The sequence below is a fragment of the Solanum dulcamara genome, chromosome 2 (assembly GCF_947179165.1).
Source record: "Solanum dulcamara chromosome 2, daSolDulc1.2, whole genome shotgun sequence".
NCBI classification, from domain to species: Eukaryota; Viridiplantae; Streptophyta; class Magnoliopsida; order Solanales; family Solanaceae; genus Solanum; species Solanum dulcamara.
In genome coordinates this window covers 77411096-77433375 of record NC_077238.1, presented here as the reverse complement: position 1 = coordinate 77433375, position 22280 = coordinate 77411096, and the positions used below count along the sequence as shown (strand labels likewise).

Genomic DNA, 22280 nt, shown 5'->3' with positions numbered 1-22280 from the left:
ATTTATATAATTTTGACTAGCTACAAAATGATCTGTTATAATATTTATCAAAATTATATATAAACATTAGCTTTTAAGATAATATTTTTTAATTATATCGAATTCATGAATTCACATATATTTTTCATACTAAACACACCTTCAAGTACAAGGTAGTAATTGATTATGGATAAGGATGAAGTTGAATGACACAAAATATAGTTTCCTTGTTGGGTGAGGCTGTATTGTGAACGTGTCTATATTTTTGTGGTTTCAATTTAAAACTTTTAGATAGGAAATCCACCAACTTGACGAATATTCTTTTTTTCCAATTTGTTTTTTGTTTGGGTTTGGGGAATATAAATATATAATAGGTAGATTTAGAACCACAGACGGATGTGATGTAATAGATAAGGCTATTTTTTTTAATTAAAAATTTTAAATTTGAATCTTAAACATAATTTTTTTATATAATAAGTGTTTTTCTACTGTAAATTTAAATTAATTAAACTTGATCATCAAACATTGAATGAAAAATAATTTTTAAAAATAGGTAGAATTAGGAAATGTTCAAACTAGGATCGGTTAAAAAAGAATTGTATATTCTTTCAACCGCCCTAATTGATGATCATGGTCGGTTTGATGAAGCCTTAAAAAATCTTGCTATTTTATTAAGTATAAAGATTTAAATATGTTATTGATAACTTCAGTGATGGAGTCTTGTTAGACGACTATATGAATCAAGACGAGTTAGACGAGAAGAAAAAATGGAAGTCGAAGTAAAGAAGCTGCAGATGCAGCAGAGGAAGAAGAAGCAGAGGAGATGTTGCAGAGAAGAAGAGAGGAAGAGAGAAGATCACATTGCTATCAATAGTCACATTATGCATACACACTCTCACCTTTCATGTAGTGTGAGTGAGTTGTATTTATAGAGTTTGAGTAGTTAGTTACAAGTCACTATCAACCTACAACTAACATCTAACAAACTTCAACTAACTTCTAACAAATTATTAACCATGGTAGCTTGCATATGGTTAACACTCCCCCTTAAGCTCATGGTTTGAACAAGTTCATGACTCCAAGCTCCTTCACCAGCAGTTGATGTTGGCCCTTGCCAAGACTCTTTGTGAGCAAGTCGGCTAGTTGATCCTTGGTGTGTGTGAATTCTGTTTTCAGCATACCTTGGTTGATCTTTTCTCTTACAAAGTGACAATCGATGTCTATGTGTTTGGTTCTTTCATGGAAGATAGGATTAACAGCAATTTGAATAGTTGCTTTGCTGTCACACACCATGGTTATAGGAAGCTCAATGTGTATGCCAAGTTCTTCAAACAGCCCTACAAGCCATGTAACTTCAGCAGCACAGTGAGCCATGCTTCTAAACTCAGCTTCAGCTGAGCTTCTGGATACAGTCTCCTGTTTCTTAGATTTCCAGGATATCAAGGCTCCACCAAGCTTGACCAAGTAGCTAGTTACAGACCTTCTTGTTTCCAGGCAGCTTCCCCAATCTGAGTCACAGTAGGCTAGAAGCTTGTTGGTGTCTTCTGCTGGCATTAGTAGTCCAAGACTAGGGGCTTTTTTTATGTACCTAACCACTCTCAATGCAACTTCCATGTGAGACTCTTTGGGGCAGTGCATGAACTGACTCAGAACCTGAACTGAGAAGGCTAAGTCTGGTCTAGTCATGGTCAGATATAGAAGTCTTCCTACCAGTCTTTGGTACCTGCTGGTATCCTGCAGTTTGTGATCTTCATGTCCCTCATTACCTGTACCTCCAACACACTCATCATATTGTGCAAATGTGAGCTTCTGATTCTGTTCCAAGGGAGTTGTTGCAGGTTTAGCTCCCCCTAGACCACACTCAGCTATTAGTTTAAGAGCATATTTCCTTTGAGACATGTGGATCCCTTTACTTGATCTGGCACATTCAATCCCTAGGAAGAATTTGAGCTCTCCTAGATCCTTCATCTTGAACTCCTTCTGTAGATCTTTTCTGGTGTCTCTGATGATATCCTGGTTACTACCAGTGATCAAAAGATCATTTACATATACCAGCACAATAAGTATATCATGTTTATCATGTCTAGTGAAGAGTGAGTAATCATAGTGACTTTGATGAAATCCCAGCCGAAGTAAAGACTGTGTTAGCTTAAAGTTCCACTGCCTTGGTGCTTGTTTGAGGCCATATAGAGACTTGTGGAGTTTGCAGACTTTAGTGTTCTCCCCCTATCTAGCAAACCCAGGAGGAATGGTCATATAGACATCCTCTAACAGATCACCATTAAGGAAGGCATTGTGAACATCCATCTGATGGATGAGCCAACCCTTTGAAGCAGCAAGTTCTATAATGGATCTCACAGTAACCATTTTGGCCATAGGGCTAAAAGTTTCCCCATAATCTAGCCCCTCTTGTTGGCTATACCCCTTAGCAACTAGCCTGGCCTTATACCTCTCCACTTCACCTGTAGATTTGTATTTTACTTTGTAGATCCATCTGCAGCCAATAGGCTTCTTACCAGGAGGAAGATCTACCAGACTCCAAGTTTTGTTGTCCATCAAGGCATCTATTTCCTACTGCATTGCATGGATCCACTGAGGGTCAAGAGAATCTTCATGATAAGAAGAGGGCTCTGAGATAGCTGAGAATGTCTTGATGCAGGAGTTGTAAGAAGGAGACAAATGTTTGTAGCTAACAAAGTTAGAAACTGGAAACAGACAAAAGTGACTTTTGGATTGAGTAACAAAATCCTGAAGCCAGATAGGAGGTTTGGTTGATCTGGAGGACTTTTTGGTAGGAGCTGCTGTGGGAGATGGAAGTGGAGAATGGTTTTCAGGAGTAAGTGGTAGCTGAGAATCTTGAGGAGGATCATCAGGTGACAGGCTAGTAGGTGGATGATCATTATCAGGTTGTACTAGAGTTAAGACAGGAAAGATGGGATTGGATGAGGTTTGAAAGTCTTTAAAAGGGAACATGTCTTCTTTGAACACAACATGCGTGTTCACAAACAAGGACTTAGTATTTAGATCATATAGGAGGTACCCCTTTTGAGACAAAGAGTATCCCATAAGCACAGCTGGTATAGCTCTAGGAGAGAACTTATCAGTGATGGCTGGACAAGTAGCATAACATAGGCAACAAAAAAATTTGATATGAGAGAGGGATGGAGGATGTTGATACAGTATCTCAAAGGGAGACTTATAAGACAACAGTTTAGATGGAAATCTATTAAGGATATAGATAGCTGTGGTAACACATTCTCCCCAAAACTGCAAGGGTACTGATGCCTGGAACCTCAAGGATCTTGCCATGTTTAAGATAGTTCTGTGCTTCCTTTCTACCACACCATTTTGCTGAGAAGTGTAAACACATGTGATTTGATGACATATTCCCAGAGTTGGCAGCATGGACTAAAAGGTTGTGCTCATGAATTCAGTCCCATTATCAGTTCTAAGCACTTTGACACAAGTTGAAAACTGATTATGGATTTGAGCAAAAAAATGTCTCATCACAACTATAGTATCAGATTTAGCTGTGAGAAGAAATAGCCAAGTGAATCTGGAGTAGTCATCTACTACAGTAACAAAGTATTTCATTCCATTATGAGTAGGTACTCTATATGGTCCCCAGACATCACAATACACCAAGTCAAAGAGTGCCTTTGAAGTGTGATTGCTTACAGGAAAGGGAACTTTTGTTTGTTTTGCTAATTGATACACTGTACAAGGTGAGCTGTTAGAGATATCTACTCCTGAAAGACTAGAGGACCTTCTTATTACATCAATAGGAGCATGTCCTAACCTGCTATGCCACAGTGTACTTGACTCAGAACTACTACCATATACAGCACTAGTAGAAGTACTGCATCTCCTCTGAGTAGGATCAGTATGGTGGAAGCCTTCCTTGAGGATGTAGAGTCCTTTATCTTCTCTACCAATCCCCTTGACCTGACCACTGTAGAGATCCTGAAAGACACAAAAATTAGGAAAGAAGGTTGCCATGCATTGAAGCTCCTTAGTTAGTTGCGACACAGATAAGAGGTTGCATTTGAAATCAGGAACAAAGAGAACATTGTCAATAACTTGATCTCCAAAGACTTTTGTGCTGCCAACATGAGACACTAATGCAACATTTCCTGTTGGTAGTAGTACATGCCTTATTTTAGGCTTAGACACTGAGGTATATTTATCTAGTGATGACAGCTGAGATGTCATATGGTTAGTGGCTCATGTGTCAACTATCCACTCCTTATTTACATATTTGGACACTAGTGTTGATAAAACTCTACCTGTTGTGGCTGCTTTGGCTGAATGCTCTCCACCAGTGTCACTGCCTTTGGTTAGTAACTGTATTATTTGTTGATATTGTTCTTTTGTAAAGAAAGCTGCAGGTGACTTGTATGCTGCACTAGGTTCTTCATTGTGTGATAAGCCTGTACTTTGAGCAACTGTAACTTGGTTAGCAAAGGAACTAGAGCTAGGTGTAGAACTACCAGTTTTCTTCTTGGATCTCCAGCCAACTGGATATCCTTTGACTTTGAAGCATTGCTCCTTAGTGTGACCTCTGTAGCCACACACCTCACAGGTAATAACAGACTTTTGTGGTTTTTGAGGATTGAACTGAGCTTCATAGTGACTTCTAATTGGATTACCACCACCTCCACCAGGTTGATGACCAGAATTCCCATTACCAACACTATGACCACTCCCTTTTTGGCTAAACAATGCAGTACTTTCCATCAGTTTAGGAAGGCATGATTCATAGTTAGTGTGTGCTATGTTCCTTTGACTTTCATGATCCATGACAAGGGAAAAGGCTTTGTTAAGAGTTGGAGTTGGAGACTACATCAAAATCTGTCCTCTAACTGTAGAGTAGGTTTTATTTATTCCCATTAGGAACTCTAGTAACCTTTGATACTCATAATGATCTTGAAACTTCTTAGACTCAGGACATGAACAACCTGGACAAGGCATAATTGAATCATATTCATTCCACAAGCCTTTGAGTTTTGTATAATAATCTGAAACTGACATGGTTCCTTGACTTAGACCATGAATTTCTTTATGGAGTTGATACACATGAGCTCCATTTATCTTGTCGAACCTTTCCTTTAGATCACACCAAACCTTGTGTGCATCTCCTCCATACACCACAGTCCCCAGCAATCCTAGTCGAACTGTATTCATAATCCAAGAGAGGATTACAGCATTACACTTCTCCCAAGCATCAGAAAACTCAGGTCCAAACTTAGACTTAGGATATCTACCATCAATGAATCCAAGTTTACTCTTGCCTATTAATCCAATTCTCATTGATCTACTCCAGATCGCGTAGTTCTCTAAACCAACTAGTTGAAGAGAAATTAATAAGCTACCTGGAGTATTATTTTGATGTAAGAAGAGAGGATGATTGTGGTCAATATTTGGTATTACCAGCTCAGATGCTGTTGTGTTTGAGTTGAAATTCTCAGCACCTAGTGTTCCAGTTGCAGATTCACCTAGATTCACCATTGAACTTGCTTCAAAACTGAGAATGCTGAAAATTGACTGCGACTCAAACACCTTTCAAAGATGAGCACCTACACTTCTCGTTTTTTTTTTCTTTCAGTACTTAACTGCTTGTTCCAGTTCTAGGAACTTACCAAATGCTCTGATACCATGATAACTTCAGTGATGGAGTCTTGTTAGACGACTATATGAATCAAGACGAGTTAGACGAGAAGAAAAAATGGAAGTCGAAGTAAAGAAGCTGTAGATGCAGCAGAGGAAGAAGAAGCAGAGGAGATGTTGCAGAGAAGAAGAGAGGAAGAGAGAAGATCACATTGCTATCAATAGTCACATTATGCATACACACTCTCACCTTTCATGTGGTGTGAGTGAGTTGCATTTATAGAGTTTGAGTAGTTAGTTACAAGTCACTATCAACCTACAACTAACATCTAACAAACTTCAACTAACTTCTAACAAATTATTAACCATGGTAGCTTGCATATGGTTAACAGTTATCGAATTAATAGGAATGACTCAATCTTACTATTCGTTAATGATTGAGCATATTTATATTATCATTGTGACATAATATGCACATTTATGTCATTTAACACTAACGGTTCAAATAATCGATTTTAAAATATCAAATAATATACATATCGTCCAATTAAACGATTCAAATCATCTAATCAATGTGCTTAAAATTTATTATCTAAATAAAACACATTAAATTTAGGGTGATATTTAGATATTCTTTCGCTTACCATTAGTCTTTGTTTTCAAATCGAATAAGAAATACCTATCTAAAAATTAAGAAATCTTATTTATTTTATCACATTCTTTGGTGATCTGTTTTGTCAATTGCCATTTAACATGTACTTATTTTTAAAATTTTTACACATATACCCACCTCAAACATGAGATGTTTGAAGTTAGACTCGATAAAGTTTAAATTCTGACATAATATTTAAAATTACTTATTACTAAAATTCAATTATTTTTATTTGAAGTTGAGATAAAATTAGTAAGACTTAAATCATTTTTGTTTGATCTCGATCATATTTATTTGAAGTTAATGTACATATCGATGAAGTTCAGGCAAAAATAATTAAAATTATGCAAAAATCTAAAGTTCAAAAAAGAAAAATGACTGAATTAAAAGCAAAAATTATTTGAATTTCAACGGGTCACAAGTACCTTAACTTTAACTATATAAAAATTCAGACATTAAAGACACAACATTTGAAGTTAAATTAAGATTTTATCTAAAGTTATTTCTAAGTTTTGATACATTAAAAAAAATAATCAGTTTCTTCAACAATTACATTTATGTGAATTGTGATCAATCATAAACTATGCACAAATGTGGAAATAAAAAGGGGAAAACTTACATAGATATACTATATTAAAAAAATATTTACCATTTATATCAATAACATTTTTATTTTTGCAGAACATTTATAATTCATTTATAATACAGTTTAACACATATTACAAAAAACAATTATAAAACATCTATAATACAAATTTTATTGATAGATAATATATTTATCACACATTTTAATACAATTATAATATACTGTGTCGATTTTTTACTAAGCAAGCATAATATATTTTATAATACTTATTATACATTTATATTATATGCATAATTCACTTTTAATACATAGTGCAGATTTATCATAGTATTGTTATGCATTGCTATAAATGATAATAAATAAAAAATATCACTAAAATCAGTAATTATTTACTAAAAAGTACTCTTCTAACTAATTTTTACTAAAAAATATTGAGTTCAAAAAAGATTTTCTTTTGGTATATAAGAATTGTCACTTGGAACTGCATAGACTTGAGCCAATATGGAGTTGTAATCTATCTGTTGTTTCCTTTGTTAACTCCTTCAAGTTTTATACAAGTCCAAGTGCTTCCAGCCTCTGAACATGTTGTTGTGGCAGTGGTGGCGGTGACCAATCGTTACAAGCCACCTCGCCAACGTCCTCCACAACATATTCCTATACAAGAATTAGCATATCATATAAGATAAATGACAATGACAGAGACGGATTCAGGATTTTCAGTTTATGAGTTCAGAATTTAAAGACAGGACAACGACTGGGTTTGAAATAGATAATTTGTATTTCTTAACGAAAATATAGAGTTTGAGCCACCGCTCGTGTGTTGTAGATCCGCCCCTAGACAATGGCAAACAAATTGAAAAAAAACAAGGGTGTCGATTTACCTTTGTCAGCATTCTTTTCTCGAGTATATGGTAGTGTCGCTGCCAAATTCTCTGTCCGATCATCGTAGCAACCAAAACACTGTAAAACATGCCAAGGAGGGCAAATAGTCCTAGCACAATTACAGCCACAACTAATAATGCTTGTGTCCCAGATTGATCATCATTGCCTCCTAAGCAATTCCCACATTCAAAGTCCGTGCAAGAATGATTCTCGGAACAACATTCACATGTCGAGTTTGAACAATTGTCGGAGCATATGTTAGAATCAATGCAGATATAAGTTGTACCTGTACGAGGTGTAAGCGTACGACAGTCTGCACAGATGCTGCAAAGATATGAAAAAGGATTAGAAAGAAGAAACAGATCAAAAAGAAACTAATATGTGTGTTAGCTTCCGTTACTTGTTTCTTGGTGGCAAAAATGAGCAAGACGAAAACAGGATGAAAGAAGACTACAGTATTAATGTTACTATGTTCTGGAAGTACATAAAACACATTATTTGTACCTAGTGCAAGAGCAACAAGACAACACATTCTGGCAGGGCTGACTCAAATCATCGCGCACACTTTCGTCAAAGCAAGTTAAGAAACAGCCAGATATGCCCATCAAAGCGAAAAACAACAGTGCTCCTGCAAGAAAGCCAGCAAATAGCTATAAGACGTAGACTCAAAATTTTGGATGATGCACTATTTACATCTTCAGAGATGTACGCAATGGATGTTCCTTTCATGCTCTGACGGACGTATGAAAATGATTTTTTCCTTCCAAAATAGGCAAGAGAGAAAACAAATCTACCATTCTCAAGACCTCATGCCTCATTCATCATGGTTGTTCCTACTGTTTTTCTTTAATAACCGAGAAATTCCTGAGTCAGCTCCTCCAATCCCAGTTATCTCACAAGGTCAAAACTCAAGGTAGTATGAGCCCACCTCTCTAACATTCTCCCAGTTAAATACCAGGCTTTCGTCAACTGATAGTGTTTGAACTCGTGACATGCGCTTAATCCACGCTTTATGTGTTGTGTTCTAACCACCGAACCAAAGCCTTGGTGGTTTCTTTCAATGGTTCTTCCATGAGTAGGGGCGGACCTACTGCATTAGCTAAGGGTTCATCCGAACTGAATAGTTTTGGCTCAGATCCTATATGTGTATTAAAAATCCAATAAATTACTAGTATATTAAAACAGATTTTGAACCTGGTAAACCAAATGTGCTGTGGTAGAATCCAGAACTCAAATCCATATAGCTCAAATCTTGGATCTGCCTCTTTGACCATGAGTGAAGATAGTAATTAGCTTTTTCGCAATCCAAGGAATGGATAGTTGGACAACACAATAGCACCTACTCTAGAATTTGTCAAAAGTTCAAACAGGAGTCACACAAGGTTTTTGCACTCTTACGATGTGAAAACTTTGAAATAACTAAGTAAATATTGTCTATCTCATATTCGTCCACCACTCCCCAACCAAATCTCATTTACTAAAGGCAACTAGATAAGATATAGAATCCCAAAATCAGAAGGAACATCAGGTCTTCGGGGCCTATTGGTACCGAATTACATGTCAAACATAGGTAGGTAACAACTGTATCTGACATGTGGTCATATTGTGCATCTATCTGGATTGGTCAATCAATCAGACAAAAGAATATTACGGAGACAAAACAACAGTTTGACACACATACATACACAAATAAATAAATGTTGATAACTACTGCAAATGAATATGTTTTACCGCATATGTAATAGAAGCCTAGTTCGCTCCCAAAACCCCAGTGCAGACGAAGCCAAAACTTCTGGTGTGTATCAATCACATATACTAAATATCCCAGTGCAGCTATAACCTGCAAAACAGAAGGTTAGTGATCCATTGAAGATATTGTCCACAGCACTACTAACGATAATATATAGAAATGAATAAAAAATTGTAAACAGGGTCACCCACGTACAAGCTGAACTGCGAGAAAGATGAACAAAATGTCTGTGGTCACAAAGAACCGAAATTTTATGGTTCGCCATTTTCTTTGAAGATCGTTAACTCTCAAGTAAAATGGAGCCTCGCAGGTTGTACAATGAGAAAATGCAATTCCTTCCTGTAAAAAGACAAACTTTAGGGGACAAGTATATATTCAATTTTGATGATTAAAGCTTACGGGTATTTAGTAGTAATCCACCAGCAGTTGAAGCCTTTGTCTATAATGATGCAAAAGCCAATAACTAATTGAATACTTGATCTAGTTCAGGACACCGTAAGCACATACAACAAATGACAGCTTGTAACACGCCAAATCTGAAAGCTACTCAAGAAAGATACAAGTACAAATGAATACAATTTGATTCCTCATCATACTTTTTAAAGTATTGACGCATGCCTAATAAGTTCCAAGTTAAGCAAAGCTTAGAGGTAATAAGGCTAAAAATTCTTACAAACAAACGATCTGAAAAAATACCTTCACAGCACGCCACTGATCGAGGCATTCACGATGAACATACTTTGATGTACCCTTGCATTTACAAGGTGCAATAAAATCCCCACCTAAAAAATAAAAGTTAAAATAATCACGGAAGAATTCAACAAGAAGCACTCAATAAAAGATAGTTACAAACTAACAACTCCTCTTTGTCAAAATGTTCTTTCTTCCTTCCATCATTTGAGTTGAATGATTCAAATCAATCACCTATGCCTTCGATCGGAAATCTGTTATGCTTGCTTTGCCCAAACATAACCAAAATCAGCTCGGGTTTAGTTTTATCATAATTTGACCAACATTTTATGAACCTCAACCTACTGCAACCCTCCTCCTTTAACCAGACTTGGAATCAGCTCTGATATGTAAATATATGTGGAGTTCAATCTAAACTATTTCAAATAGAATAAAAGCTATGTGATATGTTAGAGAATGCAACCAACCATATGCAATTCAAACTGAGAATACCACAACAAACCAAATACCACATCTTCAACTCCCTCCAGGGCAGAGCTAGGGGGACGCAACAGGGTTCATCCGAACCCCAGGGGTGAAGCCACACCTTAGCAAGGGTGGTCAGATGAACAACCTTTGTTGGAAAATTTTTGCGGGTATATATGTTAAATATTGATTCTTTTGAATATATACTAGTTGTTGAACACCCTTACATAGCAAAGAAAGATAGCTCAATGGAAGGCTGTTCAAAGTTGCCTTAGTGGCCTGGGTTTAAGCCTAGACTTTGGTGTTTTGTTTAAGTTTTTTAGTTCTGTTTTTTAACTTTCAAAAAAAAAACATCAGTTTATTCTTTTATTTGTCCTAAAGTATGAACACCCTTGACAAAAATCCGAGCTCCGCCACTGCAAATCCCATCAGATAATTACATTGTATATACAAAGGTCAAAATTATTTTTTATGCATCTATAGCAGATGTTGAATCACCTTAGGTGTTTACTTCCCCTAAGTGAAAATCCGAACTCTGCTACCAGAGGCACTGGCAGCATACCGGTAACCGGTTCTCTCGAATCCTGGTTCCGCTTCTATCTACCGTTGCCTCCCATATGTAAATTTTCATTCAGTTCAGTCTCTCCATAATGCAATAACTTTACTTAGGGCTTAAATATTTTAGGCTTTCAGCTGGTAAAAGGAGCAAAACCCGCTACACAAGCTGATCCAGACATCACGACTATCTAAACCATATTTGAAAAATTTTTACAATTCACCACAAAAACACACTCACTCAAAATCTTTTGAACACCCAATTCACCCAAACTTACTTTACACTTAAAAAATTCAAAAACAGAATCTTAATAATACACATAAAAACTAACTAATATTTCAAGATTTGAACAAAAGCAGTGAATATAAGTGAAAGGGTCATCAAAAACACTCACCATCAGTTTCAAGGCAAATTCTACACTGAAATTGGTCAACGTTTCCATCTTCAAGTTCAACTTTACTGGGTTTAACGATCAGAGGAGGAACTAAAGAAGAATCAAAATGATAAGACATTTTTTTCTTTAGTTGGAAAAATTAATTAAATGGCATAAAAAGTTAAGTTTGTTTAGCATTCGAAAAATAAGTTAGTTTGTTTTACTTTTCTACTTTTCTTCTTGCTTTTCCTCCTCTAGCTTTTGCCTCCTCTTTTTACTTTTTATAAAGTCATTGCTGTTATACAATTAAAATTAAAAAGATAACTGAAGAAATATTCAAATAGTCTTTCTCTCTTTTCGTTATTTTCTCCTTCATATTTTGCTGAGTTAATTTATTTTATAACAAATATTATTATTTACTATTAATAGAGGTATGGATCATATCAGATATCAAGTAAAAATAAGAAGAAAAAAATAATGGAAGACTATCAAAGACTTTGGTGGAGCTCGAACACTCTAAAAATATCAATCGACATGTCATATATTCTAAAAATAATAAATTTTCAAGAATTTGATATGGGTATGACAACAATTTCAAAGTGACAGAGTGTCATAGGTTGTAAGTATTCCTCCGTTTTTAACCAGAGGCCTCGAGTGCAATCCTATGAATCTTTGGAATAAAATCGCTTATGATAGGAAATATTTTTTCGAAATTTTTCGGCACGAAAAACAATAGAGTTAATTCCCTAAATAATCACCCAAGTATAAGAAATTACTTTTAAATATTATTTTTATTTCAATTAGTACTAAAATATTACTCAACGATCATTATTTTCCTCCAAATATGCTTAGCACTTCAAAAATCTCAATCTTTCTTAATTGGGCATACCATATCATTAAGACCTCTTCTTTTTTCTTTTTTTAAATAATAGAAACAAACCAGCATGGTAGCTATTTTTGAAAAGAGAACTTACGTAGATATGTATATTAAGAAAATATTTATTATTTATAGTAATAAAATTTTTTTTGTTAGACATTTATAATATAATTTTAATATATATTACAGAGAATAATTTATAAAATATATATAATATAAATTTTATTCATAAATAATATATTTATTACACATTTTAATATACTTATAATAAATTGTGCGTATAAAATTGTGTAAGATGAGATTAAGCAAGATGAGAATTCTTCGTAAAGTCTATAAAATAGTGTGGAATAAACAATGATCAAGGGGGCAAAATAATCTTACAATATGGTCAAAGTAAACGATTATACTATTATAATATTCTACTATTCCACTATTATTTTAAATTATTTGTTTTATTTTAATCTTTTAATCTTTTTTAAAAAATATTTTTTTTTTTCATTTTTAACAACTCTTTAAAATACATTTTAGTATATCTGATATGTTTTTAATTTAACATTACAGGATTTAAAAATCTTTTTTACTTTTTAAAACTTTATGTCCAATTTAAATAAAACAAACAAATTAAAACGAGGAAAGTATTTCAGTTTTCCAAATAATTGATTAATAACATATTTACAAATATGTCCTTTGATTTATTCCTAGGTTGAGAACTCTAACACCTAATCATAGCCAAATATTCTTTTATTTTTAATTAAAAATTTTAGATTGAAATTGTCAAAACAAATTAAAAGGCAAGAATAATACTTTTTAATATTATTTTATCAATAAAACTTGAAATTTCAACTATATGGTGGGTATTGCCCCTATTGCGTATACTAAGGTCTAAGTACACCAAGTCGTCTTCTTCATTATAATGAAATAAATCTATTGATTGACAATTTCCAAATCATAAAGAATTCTCTCTGATTAAATTTAAACCTCGTTGTTCCATATATTTATTAGCAATTTAACATAATAAAATCTTAAAACTACAAGTTGGCATACTTGAACTATAGTAAAATTACTAGATTTGGTGTAAACATTTGACGGAGTAAGTATTTACAATTTGAATAGCAAAAATCTATCCGTATTTTATGTTCACATCAGAGCAATAGATGCATTACATATGCTTATACATAAACTTTTAACACTTAATTACAATTAATTATCTCATCACTTCACTTAACTATGGTTAATTCACATGTTTGAACAATAGTATATTTAGTCATAAATACATAAATGTGTTACTTAACTTGGATTCAACTGACATTCTGTGTTCTCCAATTTTGAGTGCGCACGAGTAGACATTCAAACTATCATAAAGTTAAACAAGTAGACAGATGCATCCTACATGAGTCCGACACCAAAACGAACATTTTTTGAACAATACAGATCAAAACGGACCCTCTCTAAAAACACATATCAAAACAGATATTTCACTCATTGGTGGGCGAACTGTGACAAAACAAATCCAAAAAGCATCACAAAAATTTTAAAGATAGTTCGCCTACATATGAGCGAACTACAATATTTTTTATTAACTTCTCACGTGAAGTTATATCATGTCTCAATTTTATATATATTGTGAAGTCTATTTGATACATAAAATCATGATTTTCTTCAATAATAAAAGTATAAAATACTATTTGTTTCCTTACAATCAATAGAAAAAAACTGTTGGGGTCGATAGGGACAACTATTCATTTTATGTAAATTATAATCATGAATAAATTAGATTGTAATTACTTGATTGTTGGAGGCCTAATACTCATAATATCCTTCCTGGAATGTGATTGTGTTGAATTAGGAGCTCTTTTGGCGTATTGGCTTTGTGTGTTAAAGATAATTTACGGTTGTTGCCAACAAAAATTAGATTGAACTTAAATATAAAAAAAAATAGACAATTTGCTTAATTATAGACGAACTATACTTCTTAATTCGTTACATCGAAATACTATACTTCTTGGATTAATAACATATATATTATACTTCATCCATCCCAAAACGAATGGTAGCAACTTGGAAGTTAATAGTGTGAATGTGAAAAATAATTTCTTAATTCCTTTACTATATAAAAATTCTCAATTTTTTGTCCTTCAGAATGACTCAGTTGGTTTGGAGGGTGGTTATCCACATGAATGACCCGAGATCAATCCCTCCTCAATGTCTTCTAAGTCGAGCCTGTCGCATAAGAATTGCCTAGTGCGATTTACATTCCGTGGTTTGCAGGCTATTACACAGTGAAGATTTATCTAGCGCACACAAAGTGCTCACTCTGTGGTGCTCACCTGAAGGACGGAGGTTGTGCCAAAGATTGTAGCGGCCAGCTGCGGATTATCCTGAGTTCCAAAAAAAAAATCCACATTGTTTTAAAATATAGATATTCCATAAGAGGCACTGCACGTACTAATTCTCGCAACTTTTAATAACTCAAACATTTAATCACTTCTATTTGGAATTTATATATATATTATCTGGTTATACTGATGTTAATGATATTATTCTTTTAGGAGTTTGGTAGAGTACAATTTACTGTTCATTATAAAAGAAAAGCAGGAGTTTCATAAACAACTATAGTTTAGAGAGTTATTATTAGTAGTTATAATTTGTCTAATTATTAATCTAAGAGAAATCACAGTTTCTATCGACCTCAGTAATTTTTTATTATTGATTTTAAGTAAATAAATAGTAAAATTTATTTTATGAAAAGAAATTCTCATTTTTTATATATTTTTATTATTGAAGAAAACCACAATTTTATGTATCAAATAGACTTCACAATACACATAAAATTGAGACATTATATAGCGTCACGTAAGATGTTAATAGAACGAATTGTAGTTCACCCATTTGTAGGCAAACTATCTTTAAAATTTTTGAGATGTATTTTTAATTTTGGGTGTGCAGTATTAACTTTGTTTTGTCACAGTTTGCCCACAAATGGGCAAAGTGTCCATGTTGGTAAATATTTTTAGGGAGGATCTGTTTTGGTCTACAGTGTCCAAAAAGTGTCCGTTTTAGGACAGTACTCCATACTACATGACAAATCTAACATAATTTACCATGTAAAAGGCGCATTTACTGATTAACTTTATAATAGTTCAAATGTCACTTGTACACACCAAACATGAAAGATATAATGTCAAGTTAAAAGACATGTTTATGTATTATGTCGTGTATTTACGTTTGACGATGGGTTTGGAGTTTTTATGTATCAAAGGGGTAGAGAAAATTTAATCATAGCATTAGCAATCAGGAAAAGCAGCAATAGCCAGAAGAAAATGAAATGAGAAAAAAGGCCAAGTTAACCGAAAGATAGTTCGGTCCAAGAACATAAGGCATCCCTGCTTTTACATGGCAAGACAAAATACAAGGTCCTCGAAATTCTCAATCGCTCTTTATAGGGGGTGAAGGAAACAAATACATTACTTAACCGCTCTGTCAATTTCTTACATTTCAGCTGGTGAAAACATCAAAAACTAGTTCAAACCACATATCGATAAGTAACATAACGGCCTGCAGTCTCACTTGGTCTAATAATTTTCACAACTTGGCCACGTTTTAGCCCGTAGTATCTAGCAATTGGGTCGGTGATCTGAATCCGAGGAAGCTGTTGAGGCAGAAGAAAATATTAGGCATTCAACTAGATAGAAAATCGGCAATAGCAATTAATCGTGCCTATGTAAATAGCATAAGTAAAAACAATGGCAGGGTAATCAAGATGATCAATGGCTGTGTTTGGCAAGTGCAATGATATTAGAAAGACCAACCTGTGTTTCTTTCACAGTATATCTTTCCAACAAGGTCTTCTTTTCTTCAGGAGTAAGTGGTTGGTGCTCAGGAATTAGAACATGATTTTTTATGTTTACCAACATTTCTGCCTCCTGAAACATTAAAGCATACACCTCGATGATTAAGCAACCTAAGACAATAGATAATTATCAATCACATAAAGCAACTAAACGTCTAAATGTGCATATTAGAACCCAAGTGAGCTCCTTGATTTTCCTAATCAAACGAATAACAGAAGTGTCACCCCTAAAGGAATACCAAATAACACTTTGAATGAAAATGCTAGAAGTTCTCTATCAAAACCCATACCAGCTTCGGATAACATAAAGTTGCAGAATCGTCCCCAATAAACGATTTTTTCAAATGTGTGAAGTCATTCTGTTGTGTCAATTTGTTCATATAATGTATAATAGTCAAGTACAGGTTGTCTAGGATGGTTTCTTCCATAATGACATATAAGCTAGTTTATTTCCTCATATACTTGAACAGGGGCTTTGGATTCTATTATCATTTTAGTTTAGAGTTGAAATTCACTAAATAAGCTATCTGATGAGGGGGGCTAGGTGGCTCTTAGCAGTCTCATCCTGAACATTACTCCTTTTCACTGATGCGGTCTTGGAAGCCCCATATGGCTGCTAGGCATTTTGGATAGGCTTGCACCGTTGCACGTAGGAAGTAGATTCTTATACTTGACAATTGATCTTTGCAATTTCAATCTAATTCTAGAGAGAATTTGAGCATTTATCCTCTGAAGCTTGAAAATGTCATCAAATGGAAAGGACTGTAAGCAGATACAGGGCCTGCTGAAACTGGAGAGTAATATCTAAAAGTATTTTTTCCTAAAATATCCAGAAATCCACTGTTTTCAGCTTCGAAGCTTGGTGCTATCCCCCTCCATACTTTCTAAAAGTTGCCCTTATTTGATCCATTGGTCCGACGCAATATCTCGCAAGTGATTAGACGAATTCTATTAAGAACTAGTCACAAAAGACTCTTTGTTTAATGTAGATCTTGATCTGATGAAAATCCAGATATCAATGTTTGGAAGAAAGATATCTTAGATATAAAATTTTCTAAGTTAGAACACACAGTGAAGACTTTTTATGGTGTATCAACCATATTCAAATCAGAATTATATAAAATAATCTGATCCTACATTTTAATCATATTAACCATTCACAGTCCCAATGACATCTTTTCATAATGAGCTGCAAGTCTGCAACCACTTTTAGCATACCAGACCACAGATTTCTATCCCATAGCACTAGCCATGCAACACAACAGCAAACAAGAAGCCTAATGAATCTCAAACACTTTTCCCAATTAAACAAATGACCGAAAAATAAGAACGAAATTACGAGAAAACCAGAGATAAGCTTCGCGTTCAGAACACATATCTAGGTAATGTGAAGTGGCATCATCATTATGCCATTTTGCTACAAAGATAGTCCACTTCACAAAATGTAAATGGTATCATAAAAACATACTTGAGTAGTATCAGGTGCCCAAACGAAAAGTTGTCGGACAAAAGTTGAAGAAACCAAATGGTACGAAAAATAAAATGATCACGAAACTAGGAGTAATTAAGCTCCTCAGCAGTTCATAACAATTTCAAATCCTTCATTCAAGTAGTAACAACAAGCTAATAGTAGAAATGGTATAGTAGTAACCTGAAAAACCTCCAAGTGGAACTTTGTAGATATTTCACTTATGCAGGTACGAGCAAAGGGAGTCAAATTTTGTTGTACAATCAAAATTGCTTGGAAGACATCTTCTTTTTTCATGCGCTCTGTATAAGTTTTCATTGTCTTAACACCAACCTTTGGTTCCTCTGGAAAGAACACATATATCTGGAATCAATAAAGCAAGGAAACGGCTGAGACATGGGTGGCAAATAATTATGAAATCCTCAGGTATACACTGAATTGATGAAGTGGCATACTGTACTGACATACTAGTAGAAAAAGAGCAACTTAAGCCATAAAACCTGGGAAAAAATCAAATTTGTGCTGGAGAAGTAAAACAAACACAAAGTGTTTCATCAAAAGAACAAAATCATAGACAAGAAAGCAGTGCAAATAAACTGTTGAAAGAGCACACCTGATCAGAACTGTTGTTACGTTTGGCTTTCTGAATTACAAGGTCTTCTCTCTTCATGTTCTCACCATACTTCTGAAGGAACTGATGTTTTGACATATTTATCTCAAAATCTCCAACAAGATAGCCCCTATCGGACAACATTTCCATCAGTGTCTTACGAACTCTGAAAAGTTTTGAGAGCTCCTCCTCTGATAGACTCATCTTTGTGCTACTATATTCAAAAATTCAAAAAAAAAAAAGAAGAAGAAGTTATTATGGTAAAGAATTTGGTAGAACTCCTAGTTACAGCTAATATTCTGAACACCAGACGCATCAAACAAGAGTTTCAATATGTCATTTTCATAACAAGAAACTTTGCGCAACTTCCTTAGCTGAAATTCCCGCCCCTCTAGCGTGGTGGTTACCAAGTTTTAAAAAGAAATATCACTACATAATGCATCAACAAGACCGACAGAAAAACTACGCTGAAGACGCACAAAAAACTTCTCTAGCAAAAACTGTTCTTCTGTTCAATAGCTTTTGTTGCAAATAAAAACACTAATGCAAAAAAAAAAAAAAAAAGAGGTTCAATGGCATATAAGTTGTTAAATTATATAGCAAATTTCTCTCTTGAAACTCTCAACCTATATTCAATACAATACATAGATGCTTATTCTTCATCACAGAGAGTAGAAAGCAATGTTGTTTTTCTGGTCACTAGATCAAATAATAAAAAAATAGAATCCCATAAGAAAGGGATACAAATTTCCTAAAACCCCTTGGAAAAGGGATGTAAATTTTGTATCTTCTCTTTTTCTAACAATCATGTCATGCTATCAATTTGTACGGGGCAGAGTGTTCTTAACTCTCATGTCCAGAAGATGAGAGTTGCGGAAATAAGGCTATTGAAGTGAATGTGTGGGCATATTAAGAGAGATAAAAGATTTGGAATGAAGATATTCAGGATAAGGCGGGAGTGGCTCCGTAGTGGATAAGATAAGGGAAGCGAGGGACAGATGATCTGGGCATGTGAAGAAGATACGCGCACACGCCCCAGCATAAAGATAGGAACTTCCTTTTTTACTTAACACTTCTATTAAAAGAAAAAGCGAAGATTAAAAACACACCTAAAGTATTTTATTTTTTTTAGTTTCATACGAGTATGTTTATCGAAACACAACTCAACGATTACTTGTTCACTTTTTCTACTTGAACGTTCAGATAGAAAAAGTGAACAAGTAATAGTTGAGTTGTGTTTCGATAAACATCTCAAGATAGTTCACGTTAAAAAACTCAGGCACCTGATAGTTATGATATGAAACTCAAACAAACGGATACTTTATGGGTGTTTTTGACCCTGAATGAACAAGTGAATCACTCAATTAAAATCATATCTTAAGCAAAGCTCCCATCTAAATTTGGGTATTCAAAAGAAAGTGACAAACACTTAAAAGTTACAGATACCCAATACCCAAATAAACCCTATATAAAAACTTCCCTAAATATTCGAATCGGAGCAAAACTCAATACCAAAACATCTTTTCTATTATGTATCAGCACACGGAAAATTCAAAAATAAAAACTAAATATCAACTCAACTAATTGAATATAACGTCTAACAACTACTCAAGTTAAACGATGCAGAGTAAAGAAATTACGTTAGACGGCGGCGGTGGTGCAGCGGCGGCGGCGGCGATACAGAGAAGGAAGAAATCCGATAAACGCTGGCGCCTTTTGAAGGGTTTTTATTGGGGTGTGTATATATATAAATGAAACCAAAAAGGCATATAAATCTCAACGGGACAAGTAAAAATTTCAATTTTAAAAATGTACAATTAGATTTCTTAATTTGATGTTAAATGGTAATGAAACACTCTAATTTGTTTTTACTATGTGTCATGTACGGTAGGTTCTTTCCCGAATTTCACACATAACTAAAGTTTTAGTGTATCAAACTATTTTTTTTTATGTCTTATGGACATTTATTGATGTAGTTAGTATATAGTATATTTTAGAGGTGTTTGAACATTATTTTGTAAATTAAAATGTTAAATTGACACATTAAAAATAATTTGAAGTGTTTAGATGTGTATTATCATTATTCTTTAATGATAGTAAATTTAATGTATTGAAAAAAAAAATCTCAACTAATAAAAATAGTCTGATTTGAATTTTTAAAAAGTCACGCGTGAAAGAAAGTTACAACAAAAATATGTTACAATAATGGCCATGTTATAAATTAACTAACTTAATAATTTTATAAAGGAGGAAAAGTAAGAAAATATAGAGAGAGTAGTAGAAATTTTTCTTTCTGTGTGTATTTTTCACTGCCAAAAACATAGGCTATTTATAGACAGGAAAAGTTAGAAAGGAAGAAAAAAATAGTGGGCAAATTGCCCACTTAAGTGGGCCCCACACAACACTTGCAAGTGGACATTCAATTCATTGTCCATCTTGCTTTTTAACACTCCCCCTTGGATGTCCACTTGAAATGTGTATCAATAAAAACTTTATAAAAATAATATACATAGTTATTCTGAACATCCATAGATGTTGTGCCTAAAAAAACCTTATTAGAAAAAACCCAGTGGGAAAAAGCCTAATGAAGGAAAAAGAGTACACACATCTGATAATACGCCTTGAGTGTTGTCTCATTAAAAACCTTATCAGAAAAACCCAGTGGGACAAAACCTTGACTAAGGGAAAAAGAGTACAGCGCGTATTTTGCTCCCCCTGATGAAAATATCACTTAATATCTCGAAGACGACGCATTTCAATTTTGTATCTCATTTTCTCAAAGGTTGAAGTTGGCAATGCTTTGGTGAACATATCCGCCAAATTGTCACTTGAACGAATTTGTTGGACATCTATTTCACCCTTCTTTTGAAGATCATGAGTGAAAAAGAATTTTGGTGAAATATGTTTTGTTCTGTCTCCTTTGATGTATCCTCCCTTCAGTTGAGCTATACATGCAGCATTGTCTTCATACAATATTGTTGGAGCGTCTTTTGTCAAAGAAAGACCACATGTTTCTTGAATGTGTTCAGTTATTGATCTTAACCAAACACATTCTCGACTTGCTTCATGAATGGCTATTATCTCTGCATGATTTGAGGAAGTGGCAACCATAGTTTGCTTTGTTGAACGCCATGATATAGCTGTACCACCACATGTAAATAAATAGCCTGTTTGCGATCGACCTTTATGGGGATCAGATAAATATCCCGCATCTGCATAACCGATCAATTGTGACGTGGAATCATTTGAGTAAAATAATCCCATATCAATGGTACCTCGAAGGTATCTGAATATATGCTTAATTCCATTCCAGTGTCTTCGTGTTGGGGAAGAACTAAATCTTGCTAACAAGTTTACTGAGAAAGCTATATCTGGTCTAGAATTGTTGGCAAGATACATTAATGCACCAATTGCACTAAGGTATGGTATTTCAGCACCAATAAGTTCTTCATCATTTTCATAAGGTCGAAACGGATCTGTATTAATATCAAGAGATCTCACAACCATTAGGGTACTCAATGGGTGTGCTTTATCCATATAAAATCTCTTTAAAATATTTTCAGTATATGTTGACTGATGGACAAATATCCCATTTGTAAAATGTTCAATTTGTAGACCAAGACAAAATTTTGTTTCTAAGGTCTTTCATTTCAAACTCCTTTTTCAGACATTTTACTGCCTTTGAAAGTTCTTCCGGAGTTCCAATAATATTCAAATCATCAACATATACTGCTATTATGACAAATTCAGATCCAGACCTTCTCATAAAGACACAAGGGCAAATTGGATCATTTTTATATCCTTCTTTTAGCAAATATTCGCTAAGACGATTGTACCACATTCGCCCTGATTGTTTCAACCCGTATAAAGATTTCTGAAGCTTTATTGAGCAATTTTCTCGAGAATCCTTGTATGCTTCAGGCACTTTGAACCCT

General features: G+C 34.2%; 2 protein-coding genes across 6 annotated transcripts; both read right to left on the bottom strand.

The window, feature by feature from the left end:
- Nucleotides 1-7113: 7113 nt before the first annotated feature.
- On the bottom strand, nucleotides 7114-11777 carry LOC129880823 (uncharacterized). Of its 4 annotated transcripts, none has more exons than XM_055955041.1 (8): nucleotides 11562-11777; nucleotides 10153-10238; nucleotides 9652-9795; nucleotides 9438-9546; nucleotides 8211-8334; nucleotides 7993-8030; nucleotides 7706-7875; nucleotides 7114-7478 (listed from the first exon to the last, which is right to left on the bottom strand). In XM_055955041.1, exons 1-8 carry the CDS (start codon nucleotides 11677-11679, stop codon nucleotides 7374-7376), a joined length of 894 nt encoding a protein of 297 aa, XP_055811016.1. In that variant the 5' UTR covers nucleotides 11680-11777; the 3' UTR covers nucleotides 7114-7373. The 4 variants fall into 4 exon arrangements, with proteins under 4 accessions (XP_055811016.1, XP_055811014.1, XP_055811013.1 ...); XM_055955039.1 differs by adding an exon at nucleotides 10381-10528 and having other exon boundaries at nucleotides 7116-7478; nucleotides 7706-8030; nucleotides 11562-11645; XM_055955038.1 differs by having other exon boundaries at nucleotides 7116-7478; nucleotides 7706-8030; nucleotides 11562-11773.
- Nucleotides 11778-15738: 3961 nt separating this feature from the next.
- LOC129880822 (DNA-directed RNA polymerases II and IV subunit 5A-like) lies at nucleotides 15739-20094 on the bottom strand. Of its 2 annotated transcripts, none has more exons than XM_055955036.1 (5): nucleotides 19986-20094; nucleotides 18349-18559; nucleotides 17919-18098; nucleotides 16227-16340; nucleotides 15739-16066 (listed from the first exon to the last, which is right to left on the bottom strand). In XM_055955036.1, the coding sequence occupies exons 2-5, from the start codon at nucleotides 18547-18549 to the stop codon at nucleotides 15941-15943; spliced, it is 621 nt and encodes a 206-aa protein (XP_055811011.1). In that variant the 5' UTR covers nucleotides 18550-18559; nucleotides 19986-20094; the 3' UTR covers nucleotides 15739-15940. The 2 variants fall into 2 exon arrangements, with proteins under 2 accessions (XP_055811011.1, XP_055811012.1); XM_055955037.1 differs by having other exon boundaries at nucleotides 18349-18556; nucleotides 19986-20091.
- Between the last annotated feature and the right edge of the window lie 2186 nt (nucleotides 20095-22280).